Source organism: the organism of the source record quoted next, unplaced genomic scaffold, assembly GCF_019419815.1.
Source record: "Pyrus x bretschneideri cultivar Hongxiangsu unplaced genomic scaffold, Pyrus_bretschneideri_v1 Contig26, whole genome shotgun sequence".
Lineage (NCBI taxonomy): Eukaryota > Viridiplantae > Streptophyta > Magnoliopsida > Rosales > Rosaceae > Pyrus > Pyrus x bretschneideri.
Window position 1 is genome coordinate 4,287,525 of NW_025999568.1, and position 13,726 is coordinate 4,301,250.

At 40.3% G+C, this 13,726-nt stretch overlaps 2 protein-coding genes across 2 annotated transcripts; one reads left to right on the plus strand and one right to left on the minus strand.

Annotated features, from left to right (window-relative positions):
* Window positions 1-902: 902 nt before the first annotated feature.
* LOC103936377 (mitochondrial-processing peptidase subunit alpha) lies at window positions 903-5,342 on the minus strand. Its single transcript, XM_009346213.3, has 13 exons — window positions 5,199-5,342; window positions 4,453-4,686; window positions 4,051-4,347; window positions 3,404-3,571; window positions 3,033-3,200; window positions 2,809-2,889; window positions 2,598-2,664; window positions 2,376-2,473; window positions 1,894-1,966; window positions 1,738-1,808; window positions 1,562-1,611; window positions 1,355-1,467; window positions 903-1,258 (listed from the first exon to the last, which is right to left on the minus strand). Exons 1-13 carry the CDS (start codon window positions 5,232-5,234, stop codon window positions 1,206-1,208), a joined length of 1,509 nt encoding a protein of 502 aa, XP_009344488.2. The 5' UTR covers window positions 5,235-5,342; the 3' UTR covers window positions 903-1,205.
* A 1,890-nt stretch (window positions 5,343-7,232) lies between these two features.
* On the plus strand, window positions 7,233-9,455 carry LOC125478676 (peroxidase 9-like). The gene is made up of 5 exons (XM_048587078.1): window positions 7,233-7,410; window positions 7,958-8,059; window positions 8,160-8,351; window positions 8,502-8,667; window positions 9,115-9,455. Exons 1-5 carry the CDS (start codon window positions 7,252-7,254, stop codon window positions 9,453-9,455), a joined length of 960 nt encoding a protein of 319 aa, XP_048443035.1. The 5' UTR covers window positions 7,233-7,251.
* The last annotated feature ends 4,271 nt before the right edge of the window (window positions 9,456-13,726 follow it).

The following is a 13,726-nucleotide window of genomic DNA, read 5'->3' on the forward strand; positions in this document are numbered from 1 at the left end:
AAGCTTGAGATTTACATAATTAATGAGGAAGGTGATTGTACTGCACCACTCTCATTGAAACAATATAATGTAGGATAGGCGCTTATACCGCACTACTCAAGCAACAGAAAAATTAAATATGCAGAGCAAGGTGGGCGATTATACCGCACCACCTAAAATTGCTGTAAAATTAAATCTGTAGTTCAAGATGGGTGATTGTACAGCACCGTCTTTGATCACAGTAAAATTAACCAAATAAACACTGGGTTAGTAATCAGGAGCTACACCAAAGAAGAAATAAAAAAATATAAGTAATTGTTATATTTGAAACTAGGAGTAGACATGGTGCTAGTAGATCTTGGCAAAGGTACATCAAGCAAGTGAGGCAGAGGAGGAAGAAGAACAATAAGATCCTTGAAGGAAGCATTTTTCAACGAGGGGAATGAGACCTGGTTAGGGTTAGAGACTCTTGTTGATAACGTGTTATGAATATGCAAAAGTTAGAGAAGTAACCCTTGCTAGAGACAGAAGCGAAGCGGGTGCAATTTATCACTGTTTAGTTTTGTAACTCTAACACAAAAGAATTGTAGGTAAAGAGAGGAAGATAAAAATACTGATATTATTGTTTTCACTTTTTATTTTTTATGTGTTGTGATCACACATGAAATGCTCTTTAAATAGAGCCACGCCCATGAAAACCTGCAAAAGAGAAATGAGTGCTCTTTGAAAAACCTCATACAACAACAACATAATCACTATTCTAAAGTCTTCCTCACCTTCAACTAAAAACATGTAGGCATTCACTCCCACAACTTTTACAACAATCCCTTAAAATCCTTCTATTTTTGTGAGCGAAATGAAGTTCTGTTCTTGTTGTTAGATTGCTTTTTGGAGGGAGCAGAACCCCCTGTTCACCCAAAAGGTAACTCATGCGAAGTATCCAATGCAAATGTAACTTTTACGTTCAATCCCTATCTGATGAGGCTTATTTGTCCCCCATAATTAAATGACTAAATGACTCCGGTACTCCTATTGTGTACAAACTTACACCCCAAAACAGCTTAGAAAAGAAATAATATTTGCCAAAACAAATGCTGGTATATGTAATTTGGATCAAATTAATTGTTTCAAAATTTTATTTCGACAATTGCCAACAACGGCGAATAGCTCGGAAGCCGTGAGTAGTCATGCGATTCAAAAAATTACAGCCAGCTAGAGGCATCCTCTCATTTTGCTTGGAACCTGCTGCTAATTGAGTCGTAACCGGGTACATGTACAACTGCCACAAAAACACGAGGGCTTAATTTCTCACCCCTTAATCAATGTAACACCGGACAAGATATATGAGATCAATGTGTAAGCAATTGGAAATTACCATTGCCATATGTTGCCAGTGTTAGCGGTGAAGAAATAATCTTCTGCGCGATTGTAATAATATCTTTCAAGCTCACTTCTTCTACCGTCTTCAAGAAGTGCTCCACAGGTTTCCTGCAATGGTAATCAGTAACATACGTCTTAGCAAGTCGCAACAAATGCTGTAAAAGCCTACCAAATAGATAAAATGGAACAGATATTGAATTACCTCTCTCCGTATGTCAAAACCTGCCTTCCTATATCCTCTGATGCAATCATCTGCAAAATGGAAAACGAAAACCCATTAAGAATGACCAAACTCAACAACAAATACTAAAATAACGACAAACTAGTGCATTGGAGAACCACTGCACCATAATCATGTGTGTACGAGAGAGGTCATACTCTAGATTCTAGATTCATTAAAACTGCCGCCTTTGTGGACTCCTTGGCACGTTTAAGCTGTACATCCGTAACTGCGAGCACAGAAGAAATAAAGGCACCATGAGAATCATAAGTCCTTCATTCAGAAACAAGAAGTGAGAAATACGAAGAGCAAACCTTGTCCAGGTGTTGCAATTGTAAGTAATTCTTGTGCTGCTATATCAACTGCTTTTGACGCAAATTCAGAGCCCTACATTCAAAAGTAGCGCCAAAAGAAATCATTTTTCAAATAATAAGATTCATACTTTAATTATTTACCAAACAGACTCATCAAGCCAACTGATGATTCATATTCAATAAAGGCATACACAAAAGCCATCCTGATATATGTGTTGTGCACTAGAGAGACCATCTTCATAAAACTAGTTCCAATTACCAAAATTGAAATTATAAACTCAAGTTAAATGCACAAGAAAACAGAACGCGTTGTTCCAACAGAAAATATAAATCGCCAGACTTCATATTCAAATATGAAATCAGGCAGAAGCCATATCAAGAAATCTATCTTCTGTCCTGGTCATACAAACCAACATGCAGAGATGCTCACCCCGGAAATCAACATTAACTACAATAATAGAAAACTCAAGGTTGAGCCTTACAGTGCTTGCATAAATACCAAACAACCCAGAATCATTAAAGATGCTGTTGAATGCAGAAAAGGATTGGATCTGTGGATACTGATTCAAGACGCGGAGATCTGTCGTCAAATGAACATAATGATTGTTATATAAAAAGTTTAAAAAAAAATGTCCAACCAAACAAGAATAATGGTCAAGCACTCTAGTAATTAGCAACAAACTAGAAACCTAGGCAAAACTTACATAGCCTTGAGTGCATCCCCTTTCCAGGGCCCCCAGCGGAGAAAGATCCACCACCTCCCATAAGCAACTGCAAATACAGATTTGTTCTCGTCACTCATCTAAACATGACATTTTGAGTGTTTATTATGATGACCTACCAATAAGTAATACCTAGATGATTCTACAAATTTCTGTAATATTATGTTAAGCATTCCAAGAGTAAATGTGGAACCTGGAGAACTGTCAAAAGAATGGCTTGCTTCTCCTCACGCCAGCCACCAGGAACCTCAAAAGCAAGAGCTACGTGTGTTTCCTGGATGATAAGGAGTATAGCAGATAGCATGTTAGTAACAAAATTAAATAATTTACGTGAAAATTTCCTACATTTTTGTATCAGACAATGAGGAGAATACGAAGGAAAGGAGAAACAACTTTTGAATGGACAAAACTACAAACCGGTGTATCAGCTTGATAACGGAACTCTCCTCCAACATATTTGGATAGCGGCTCCTCATAGCGAGGCACACTCGGTAGGTCAGAGAGAAGAGGTTCTGCAATGGATACAATCTCCTGATGATCAACCCCAGATGCTGCAAGAACTATACGAGGAGCAGTATAATTTTCCTGAAATTCCCATGTCACTACCAGTCAGTAGCCACACCAGACCAGACATTAATAGGAAATAAGGATAGAACAAGGTTAAAAGATAGTAAACAAAAAAACCATGTTATTCATTTGAATAAATAACAACTACGCTGCATGCAGTATTGAATTTTAGGATAAGGGATAAGCATGAGTGCGCAGTATTTATAGGTTTATGATCTTACAGCAATGAACTGCTCCAAGATGCTGCCATTCAATCTGTTCAGTGATGATTCAGAAGCCAAAAGAGGATTAGCCAATGCACCAGAATAACCAGCAGAATGAATTGCCTCCAACAGTAAGCCCTGGGGATTCTTAGAGAGTTCTCCAATCTCTGCCCGCACTTTTTTGAGCTGTATAAAAATTAAGTGAACTGAAATAAGAACGACGGAACAATTACAGAAATTGACAACAAATCGCCATGTATGAATACCCAAACTACAAACCTTCTTTGATCGCATTTGCAGACATAAATAGACATATAAAGACAATTACTTTTAAGAAGTTCATCAATAATTTCAATGTGAGCCGAAACTTTTCATCTGCAAAACCTCCCAAATTCAATCAAACTTATCTCTTTCAAGTGCACAAACTTATTCTCAGCAAAGACTATGTCAAAAAGTCCTGTTGTTTTTATTTTATTTTTACAAACTGGAAATACTAAATTAAACAGAAGACAACCTTCTACCACCCCAACTCCTCCCATCTTACCAAAGAGGGAGATTTATAACAAACTATAGAAAGGTATATGAATGCAACAGATTTTTTGCCCAAAGAATCCTAAATGGATGTCCAGTAACTTGACAGAATATTTAAGAAACAGAAATTTTACCTCTTCATTGACTTCCCATTCCAAGAAGGCAGGATTCCTCACAGAGTCAACAAGTAGTTCCACCATCTGGGGAACATAGGTCTTGATAGCATCAAAAGTATATCCCATTTGCTCCCTAGAGGCACTGGCTCCTATGTGACCACCGATTGCTTCCACTTCTCTCACAATGCGTAAGTGGCTCCGGTTGGTTGTACTCTTAAAAGCCAATCGTTCTAGCAAGTGTGAGGCACCACTGGATACTGGTGTCTCATATATGGAACCAGAATCCACATATATTCCAATGGACGCTGCAGGACTCTGAATACTCAACACAAAAAGAACCAAAATTAATCAACAAGACTGAGCAGTAAAATGAGAAGGCTGTACAAGAAAAGAAAAGTATAGCTACACTGTATTACATACCGTTGAAGTTTCTGAAGCTATTTTAACACCGTTAGAAAGAGTTGTAATCTGAGTTTTGCTTGGTTCAACATAATCAGGTACTGGAGGAGGGAGGTTAACACCTGGGAGCTGGGTTTCCAACGGAGGAAGAGCACTTGAGCTCTCCCCAGTCAGCCAGCTAAAGAGACCGCTTGAGGATGGCTTCGATACAGCTGCACTTGTTGCAAACCGGGTGGCCCCCAAATTTCCACGGCCCTACTCGGACATATTCACATCAGGGAACAGTCAACGACACTATCACTACGTATAAAAATTAAGAACAACAGCATTTCGCATCCAGCAACAACCATAAATTGCTCCTTACAAATTTTCCTGAGAAAATCTAACTCTACGATATTTATCAATCAAATTAAAAATAGACAGTATCATATATGCCCAACAAAAACCAAATACTAGAAACTCAATTCCTCATTTTAATCAAGAAAAATACACATAAATCACGAGGACCATATTTTCCATTTTATTCCTCCAATTAAAAATAAAAATCCTCACTCGTAGTTACAAATCTAAATACACAAAAATGCTATAAATTCGCACCAATCAATAAAATAATACCCAAATTTCGTCATACAATCGTTAAAAAATCCAGGAAACAAAAACCTAGAAAAGATAAACGCAGATCTCACAGCACAAATCCCATTTGGTTTACAATGCATCGGAAACGGAGCAGAACATTAGGGTTTGGGAGGCGGCAGGTTGGGACTGACCTTGAGGGACCTGAGTCGGGAGGCAGCCTTGTACATGGCGATGGAGCTCAAGATTGAATGAAGCCCTAGAAAATAAATTGGGGATTTTTGCAGCCTCTGTTCCTCTTAAAGGTCTGAGTTTTTTCTGAGCGAACAACAAGAGAGAGAGAGTGGCTATTGAAATAAAACGGTTAAAACAGATGTAGTTTCGGAGACTTGAACTTGTCTACAGTTAGTGTTGGGCTTCGGTTACTGGGCCGTTGAAGGCCCAAAAGTATTATGTGGTGACATAACTGTTTGGACCTTTCAAGTTCGAACATGTCAGAATATTATAAGCAGCCTTCATGAGGCGGTATAATACAAACCCACAGAAAGCAATACAGCACAAAAGATAAATAGACTCGACTTTGCTCACCCTCAGGGCATGGCTGATCTTGAAGGAGAGCAATTTATCCTTCAGTTTCTTCACCTCTTCATACAAATCCGACATGTTCTGGTTTTTCACCTTCCATAAACCCTGAACCTGTCCAGTTATCTTTCTCTCTTAACACAGAACAAGGAGTAAAAGGAAAAGGAAAACCGCAAAACTGCTAAAGTATCAAACAACCAAAGACAACGTAAACCACCTTAAGCAGAAAAATGTAATCACAGTACTAACCAGCCTGCATACACACGAGTTTGGAGTCGCCTTGGACAGAAATCCTTGTAAAACCTGTTTTATGAGCACAATTTAACCCCAAAATAACAGCTCGGTACTCAGCAACATTGTTGGTTACAACACCCAGACCTTAACGTATTTCACCGATCTACATGAGGAAAAGCATGGTTAGAGTCTTCGAAAGACGAGTAACTATAAGAAAAGACCACCCAGACGTAAAATGTATACCAAGCGTTCCATCGTCTGCTTGCAACACAGCTCCGGCACCAGCTATTCCAGGGTTTCCGTTTAATGTACCATCAAAATGAAGAATACAGGAACCCTGCATATTTAACCTGTCCCTGTAGTATCTTTGGTAAGTAAATACGTTGACATTGTCGAATTCACAAATATTTGGTGGTGGTTTTTAGTTTCTACCCGGTGTTGATTTTGTGCATGCTGTGCTGAGAAACAAGTTAAATCAATTGACTGGAGCCAATGTGCTTGCTGAGATTGATTATTTGCAACCGGAGATCCAGCCACAAGAAGGGTGGTTCGGGTAGCTTGATCATACTCTGACAAATTTCTTATTACATGATCATGTGTTATCTACCGTATAAACAACTGAAAAGTCAGAGGAGCTAAATTTTGATTTTGATCTTGATGTAGTACCGAACAGGCTTCAGGGGATGCATGAAATTTGGTTAACATGCTAGACCACCTTTGATTTTCCACTGACAATGAGATACTTTAGATCCTGTACACCAGAATTTGGACTTCATGCAATCAGTTAATTAATTATGAATCAGTTCCCGTCGAACCCTAATCATCGTGATTTATTTTATTTTATTTTTTGGTACGAGGGGAGTTTTATTGATATCGAAAAAAGTGTACACCTAGTCAGCGGAGGGGGAAAACCCTCATCATCGTGATTGAATCAATCAAACTTACCTGAAATACCAAATATGAAACCATTTTGATAGAGTTGTGCTGTCATCTAGTCATGTTATTCATCTTCTGCAAAACTGAAGCTCCAGTGGTATCCGGTTCAAGGTTGAAACTATTTCCAGTTGTAGCCTGTTTAGATGCTAATGGGTGGTCACCCTCATCTATACCCTAAACCCAATATTCGAACCGCGTTGGGACATTGCCCAGCGTAAGAAACAGCGAGGAACCTTCGTACCTATGCCTGAAATGGGATTTTACATACTGATTGATCACTCTATAGCCAAAAGTGGAGAAAAATAAAATGGTAGAGAAATATTCTTCCTTGGAGCAGGTGGCACTAGAGACAGGTTCGACATTGTGAACAGCTGTTTGTCCACAGTAGTAGGTGGGAGTGGTTCCATTTCTTCCATTAGTTCACCTCTATAAATTAACTGGTCACCATGCAGTGAAAGCAAACCACACACTCGAAGCCTTGGACTTGAATTACCAATGGCAGTCTTCAGAGGAACTTTCTTAGGTCTCGTAGTTGTGACATTGGTGGTCTCAGCCACGCTTTCCGCCGCTCACCTGGAGGGTTTCAACTTTGGGTCGGTTGGGTCTCAAGGTCTTTTCCCAGAATTCTATCAATCCTCGTGCCCTCAGTGTTGTGCGGAAGCGTCAACCAAGTGTGAGTGAAAAATAAACCACAATAACTGACAAAAGATAAATGGAACAATACCAACAAGAACACCAAGATTTATACTGGTTCGGCAATGCCTACATCCAGTTTGGAGACGACGGAGTATTTCACTATAATCAATGAGAACATACAATAGTGTTTATCACTCAATTTCCCAAAGACCCGAATAACCCCAAGCTCACACACTTACAATAGGAAGAGAAAACCAAAAATACAAAGCAAGACAATTTGAGAAAATTCTTCTCTATGCCGAATGGCTTCTTGCTATTTTTCTTTCTTCCTTGTTTCCTTGATGTGTTTGAGTTATGCCTACACCTCCTTTTATAGGCCAAGGCCTCTCATCAAGTCAAAAGAATTAGGCATAAGTGCATCCATTCTTTAACCACAAATTAGGCATAAGAGCATCCATTTTATTTCCCACATGTAGCATGCCAACCATCAATTTTGACCACAAAAGTAGCCAACATCATTTGTTGGTTTTAGACTACCTTGTTTGAGCCAACAATCAACACTCAGGTTAATGACATTGTCATCTCCATGTTACAGCGGGCGATTGAGAAGGTTCCCCGGGTGGCAGCCTCTTTGATAAGGCTTCACTTCCACGACTGTTTTGCTCTGGTTAGTTTCTGTCACTTTGAAATACTGTTACTTGCATATTCATATAATTATTGTATTTGCGTTCTTGCCGAAGGCTAAATATGATATGATTGGATGACAGGGTTGTGACGCCTCGGTGCTGTTAGACAACAGCACGATAATACGGAGCGAAAAGGGGGCAAAACCAAACGTGAATTCTCTGAGAGGGTTTGAAGTAATCGATGAGATCAAGGCCAAGGTAGAAGAAGCATGTCCCCTGACAGTGTCATGCGCTGATATTGTCGCTCTTGCTGCTAGGGGATCCACTGTACTAGTAAGCAGACTAATTAAATCCTCAAACGTCGTTTTTAAATAATGAATAAACGAACGTCCATAACATAGGCCTAACTATTAATTAATTATGACTTGTTAAATTTACTAATAAGTGATCAACTTGGTTGTTGTATGTGGTGGAATGGAACAGAGCGGTGGACCTGACTGGGTGTTGCCACTAGGAAGAAGGGACTCCATAACTGCGAGTGCAGAAGCATCAGATAGCGACATTCCAGCACCAATACCCCTTCTCTCAGCCCTAATAACCGCCTTTGAGCGTCAGGGTCTTGACGAAACAGACCTGGTTGCCCTGTCAGGTAGCCAATAATTACTCAACTCTCTCCTTTGTAATCATATTATTTATAAGCGATCTCTCAACTTGGTACGATCTTCGGATTTTCTCTTCGACTTTCAAGTTAGGTTTGATCTTTCTAATTTTTCCAAACGTCCCATGTTGTCAAATGTGTTGTCAAATTGAGGGTTCTTTTTGTCCATTCAAGACTAAAGAGACTTGAAAACGAACTGAAAGTTGAAGGGCAAATTGAAAGATGGTTATTATATATGGGAATGTGAAACATTTTGGGTTTTTGTTAGGATCTCACACTATCAATTTTTTTTTTTTTTTTTTTTGAACAAAGGATGTTACACTATTATTAATAGGGTAAAACTAACTTGCTTCACAAATCACAACGGTGTAAATGCAGCACAAATTCAAGCTGAACATTTATGGGGTTTTTTTAATCATAAAAACAATATCAATGCAGGAGCGCATACAATGGGGTTTGCCAAGTGTCGGTTGGCCAGGAAATCTGTTTGCCCTGGCGGAGGTGGCGACAACACCACTGCTCCCTTGGACGTTGTTTCCCCTACAAGGTTCGACAACAGCTACTTCAAGCTTATAGTTGGGGGACATGGACTTCTCCCTTCAGACCAAGTGCTTCTGACTGGGAAGGGAAGGCAGGCGGCTGAGCTGGTGAACACCTACGCAGCTAATGAGAGTTTATTCTTTCAGCAGTTTGCTAAGTCCATGGTTAAGATGGGGAACATTAATCCTCTCACTGGATCAAAGGGACAAGTCCGGAAGGACTGTCGCCACCTTAATTAAGTTATTTACTATGTATATGCTCAAAGTTTAAACTAAATAAGACCTTTGGATTTTAACTTTTCACGTGATTGCTCCCTGGACGGTGCGGTGAAATGCGAAACTTCTTTTTGCTTATAACCTTTGCTTCCTCTTTCTTCTTTTCTGTTTTCCCTACTTTTCTTTCTCTAATTAGTGTTAAACACATTGAATTAAGAAAGAAAAAATTATACATCAACGTTCCAAAATTTCCAAAATATACATTTACTGTCACGTAATATGAAATATGACTTTTGTTAAAAAATTGTTATTGAAATTTCAAAAGTGTGGTTTTGCAAGTGTTGATAACAATTGCCTAGAATACTAAAGTTTCAACGCTAAGCATTTGGAATTAGCTTAAGTGATGAGGAAAGGTGGCGATATATGATGTAGAGCAACTAGTGACTCAAATTATGGAGCGGTTAAACAAGCATAAGCTCCGTAGAAATAGGTTCTTAGAAATATGAAGACGCCATGTCTAATTGGTTACCCTTTCATGCGTTATTTTGTAGAAATAGTCAAATATGATACGTGAGATAACTTTTGAAAATGCTTTATAACTTTGTGTTTTATTCTCTGAAAATACATGAGATAACTTTCCCACCATTGCACTGCGCCTATGAAAAACAGTTTTCCCGTATTTCTGTTCAGCTTTTCTATATTTACAATTTTCGGCAAGGATTGTCGTTTGTATCTAAACTTTCCAATGAAAATGCTTCGTGTTTCACATGAGGCTAGCTTTTGCCGCAAAGAAAAGTTAATAATAATACACTACTATGAGCAAATCTCAAAACAAAACCAAAACAAAATTTTCTTAAATTTTTAGCATAAGATACACACAACATAATGTAACACGCATGCTTCATGCATATAAACCAACGTCATTCAAGCAATCCAAAGTAACATTCATGTCTTAAAAACTGAAAAATGAACTACTACAATTAAGGAAACACAATCGCTGATACGTGAGACTCTATTCTCCAAAACGCCCACTCACGAGTGGCACCGCATGATGTCTCGTATGGGAAACCAATTCCCGCATTGCCAACGGTCAAGTATTTGACGTCAAAATGGTATAAAATCATTACAAAATTTTCAATGGATCATCCACCCATTCAGTGATATCTCTAAAATGATACTGTAGACATCGAAATTTCGGTGAAATGAATGTTAACCAATAATTAAAATTTCAACGCTTACGTGTCACATAAATTTTACATGTAGCGTGTGACTCAACGAAAAATCGAAATAAATTGGAAAGGTCATCAAATAGGACACGTGTCAATATCTGGCAGAAATGATTTATTTCATCTGATTATTTAAATCCAAAAATCAAGTTTTGGAATTCTATAAATAGGAGGCCAAGGCATTCATTTCAGGGGGAGAAAAAGAAAGGAAGAAAGAGAGAAAGAAAGGAAGAAAGAAAGAAAGAAAGGAAGAAAGAAAGAAAGAAGGGAATTTACATCACACCAAAACCTTGAAGCCTTGAAACTCTAAAGCTCTCAAGCAAATCCCGAAGGATCAAGAAAACACTCTTCGTTCTTCGTCAAACCCTCCTTCAAGGTCAAGCCCCAACGGCCCTTGAAGAACTTCCGCCGACTCAAGATCAAGCCCCGACGGCCCCTTGAAGAAAGTGTTCATCATCCGTTCGTCCTAAGATCAAGCCCCAACGGCCCTTTGGATCAACAACCTCAACAAATCCACACATCCAATCAATCTTCAAGATTAGGCCCAAAAGCCCTTGAAGATCCGCTCATCCATCAACCCTCAAGATCAAGCCCCGACGGCCTCTTGAAGAAATCCATACACTCAGTCTTCAAGATTAGGCCTAAAAGCCCTTGAAGATCCGCTCATCCATCAACCCTCAAGATCAAGCCCCGACGGCCTCTTGAAGAAATCCACACAACCATTATTCAAGATCAAGCCCCGACGGCCCTTGAAGAAAGTGTTCATCGTTCATCATCCGTTCATTCAAGATCAAGCCCAAAAGCCCTTGAAGAAATCCACACAACCATTATTCAAGATCAAGCCCCGACGGCCCTTGAAGAAAGTGTTCATCATCCGTTCATCCTTAGATCAAGCCCCAACGGCCCTTTGGATCAACAGCTCATCCACAAACCTACACCCTACGAAGATAGAATCAGAGGATCAAATTACAAAGAGATTGTAACCCCAAAATCATTAAAAAATATATTTTGTACACGTATTCTTGTTTCTTGTTTCAGGAACTTTTCGTGTTTACAAATTTGGCACGCCCGGTGGGATCTTCTCTACCTCTCATCTCTGTCTACGTTCAAGATATTCAAGCACAATCCATGGCTTCAAACAAAGAACAAGTCATGACTATCGGCACTACCTCCATTGAAAAACAGCTGATTCAGATGAAGGAAACAATTGCAAGGCTGATAAAGACTGCAGAGGAGAAAAACTTGCAAACCGCCGGACTCATCAACCGTCTGGAGGCGCAACATGGTGTCATAGTGAAACCAAGCTCTCTTCCAACTAAGAGGACCGAAGAAGGCTTCAACCCAAATGCCTACGAACTCATGTCAAAGGCTGGGCATGACTTTGCTTCCTCTTCAAATCTTGGAAAGAAGGTTTCAAACACCGTCAACGACAAAGATCGCGACCTCACTGAGACTCAAAAGAAGTTGAAGGAGCATGATTATGGAGTTGACAACAACAAAGCTGGACTTGGCTTCACACCAAATGCACCCGTGAAGATTTCAAGCAAAGTGAAGAAAGCTAGCGCTCAACACATCAGCGTGAGCATTGAACAAGACCAAGAAGAGCCTAAACCCTCCCCTCGGACGTCGGTCTTCAATAGGATGAGCCATTCAAGCTCCAGAACTTCAGTGCTTAATCGCATTGGTGGTCAAGACCGAACCTCTGTCTTCAAGAGGCTTAACGCGCCGACATCCCAAAGCTCTGTTTTTGAAAGGTTGTTAAAACCTAAGAAACAAAGCAACACAGTTATCTCTCCTCTGCGACGATCAGCTTCAGAAAGATTTGAAGGTAATGAGAAGCCTTTTGGAAAGAGGAAGACAACCCCAAAGGGAGAAAAGCTCGATGGGTTAGGAGAAAAAGACGACGCTCGAAGCTTGATTCCTTCAAGGATGGAGCGCCAAGCAATCCTAGAGGTCGACACAAAAGGACCACTGAAGGTAAGGAGGCGCATCATCGTCCACACTGGCAAATCTTCATGCCAACAAACCCAAGAGAACGGCACTGAAGAGGAGATCCAAGATGTTTTCTACATCACGGTTCAAGAAGGTAAAGAAGACGAAAACCCGAGGAAATACTCAGAGTCCCTACTCTCCGACCCTGATCCAAGCGGCAGTACAACCATGCAAGTCATGACCACTGGAGCAACTTCAATCGAGGAGCAGCTAGCTCAGATGAATGAAGCAATCGCAAAGCTCACACGGACTGTGGAAGAGAAGGACTTGCAGATTGCTGCACTTGTCAACCAACTAGATGCGCTGCCCGACGTGAAAGTCGACCCAAATATTGGCCTATTAAAGAAAGAAGACGACGAAGAAGAGGAGCCACCAGTGGAGAAAGTTGAAGAGAAGCCGAAGCTAGACCAAGCAACGGCATTCATGGGATCTCTCTCTATCCAGCAGCTACAGGAGATGATCGCAAGCACTGTCAAGACACAGTACGAAGGAAGCTCGCATGACTCCGCACTGTACTCAAAGCCTTACTCCAAGAAGATTGATGCTTTGAAGATGCCAAGGGGTTATCAGCCCCCAAAATTCATGCAGTTCGATGGAAAAGGCAACCCGAAGCAACATGTCGCCCATTTCATTGAAACTTGCAACAATGCTGGGACAGAGGGAGACTACCTCGTCAAACAGTTCGTGCGTTCGCTGAAAAGTAACGCTTTTGACTGGTACACTGACCTCGAACCCGAGTCTATCAACAGTTGGGACCAGCTAGAAAGGGAATTCCTCAACCGTTTCTACAGCACTCGTCGTACTGTAAGCATGCTAGAGCTGACCAGTACGAAACAGTGGAGAGATGAACCTGTCATCAACTACATAAATAGATGGCGCTCCTTAAGTCTGGATTGTAAAGATCGGCTTTCTGAAACCTCTGCCATTGAGATGTGCGTTCAAGGCATGCAGTGGGGACTACACTACATCCTTCAAGGCATCAAACCACGAACATTTGAGGAGTTAGCCACCCGCGCCCATGATATGGAGTTAAGCATCACCCGTCATGGGAAGAAAGAACAGATCGCCGACTACAAG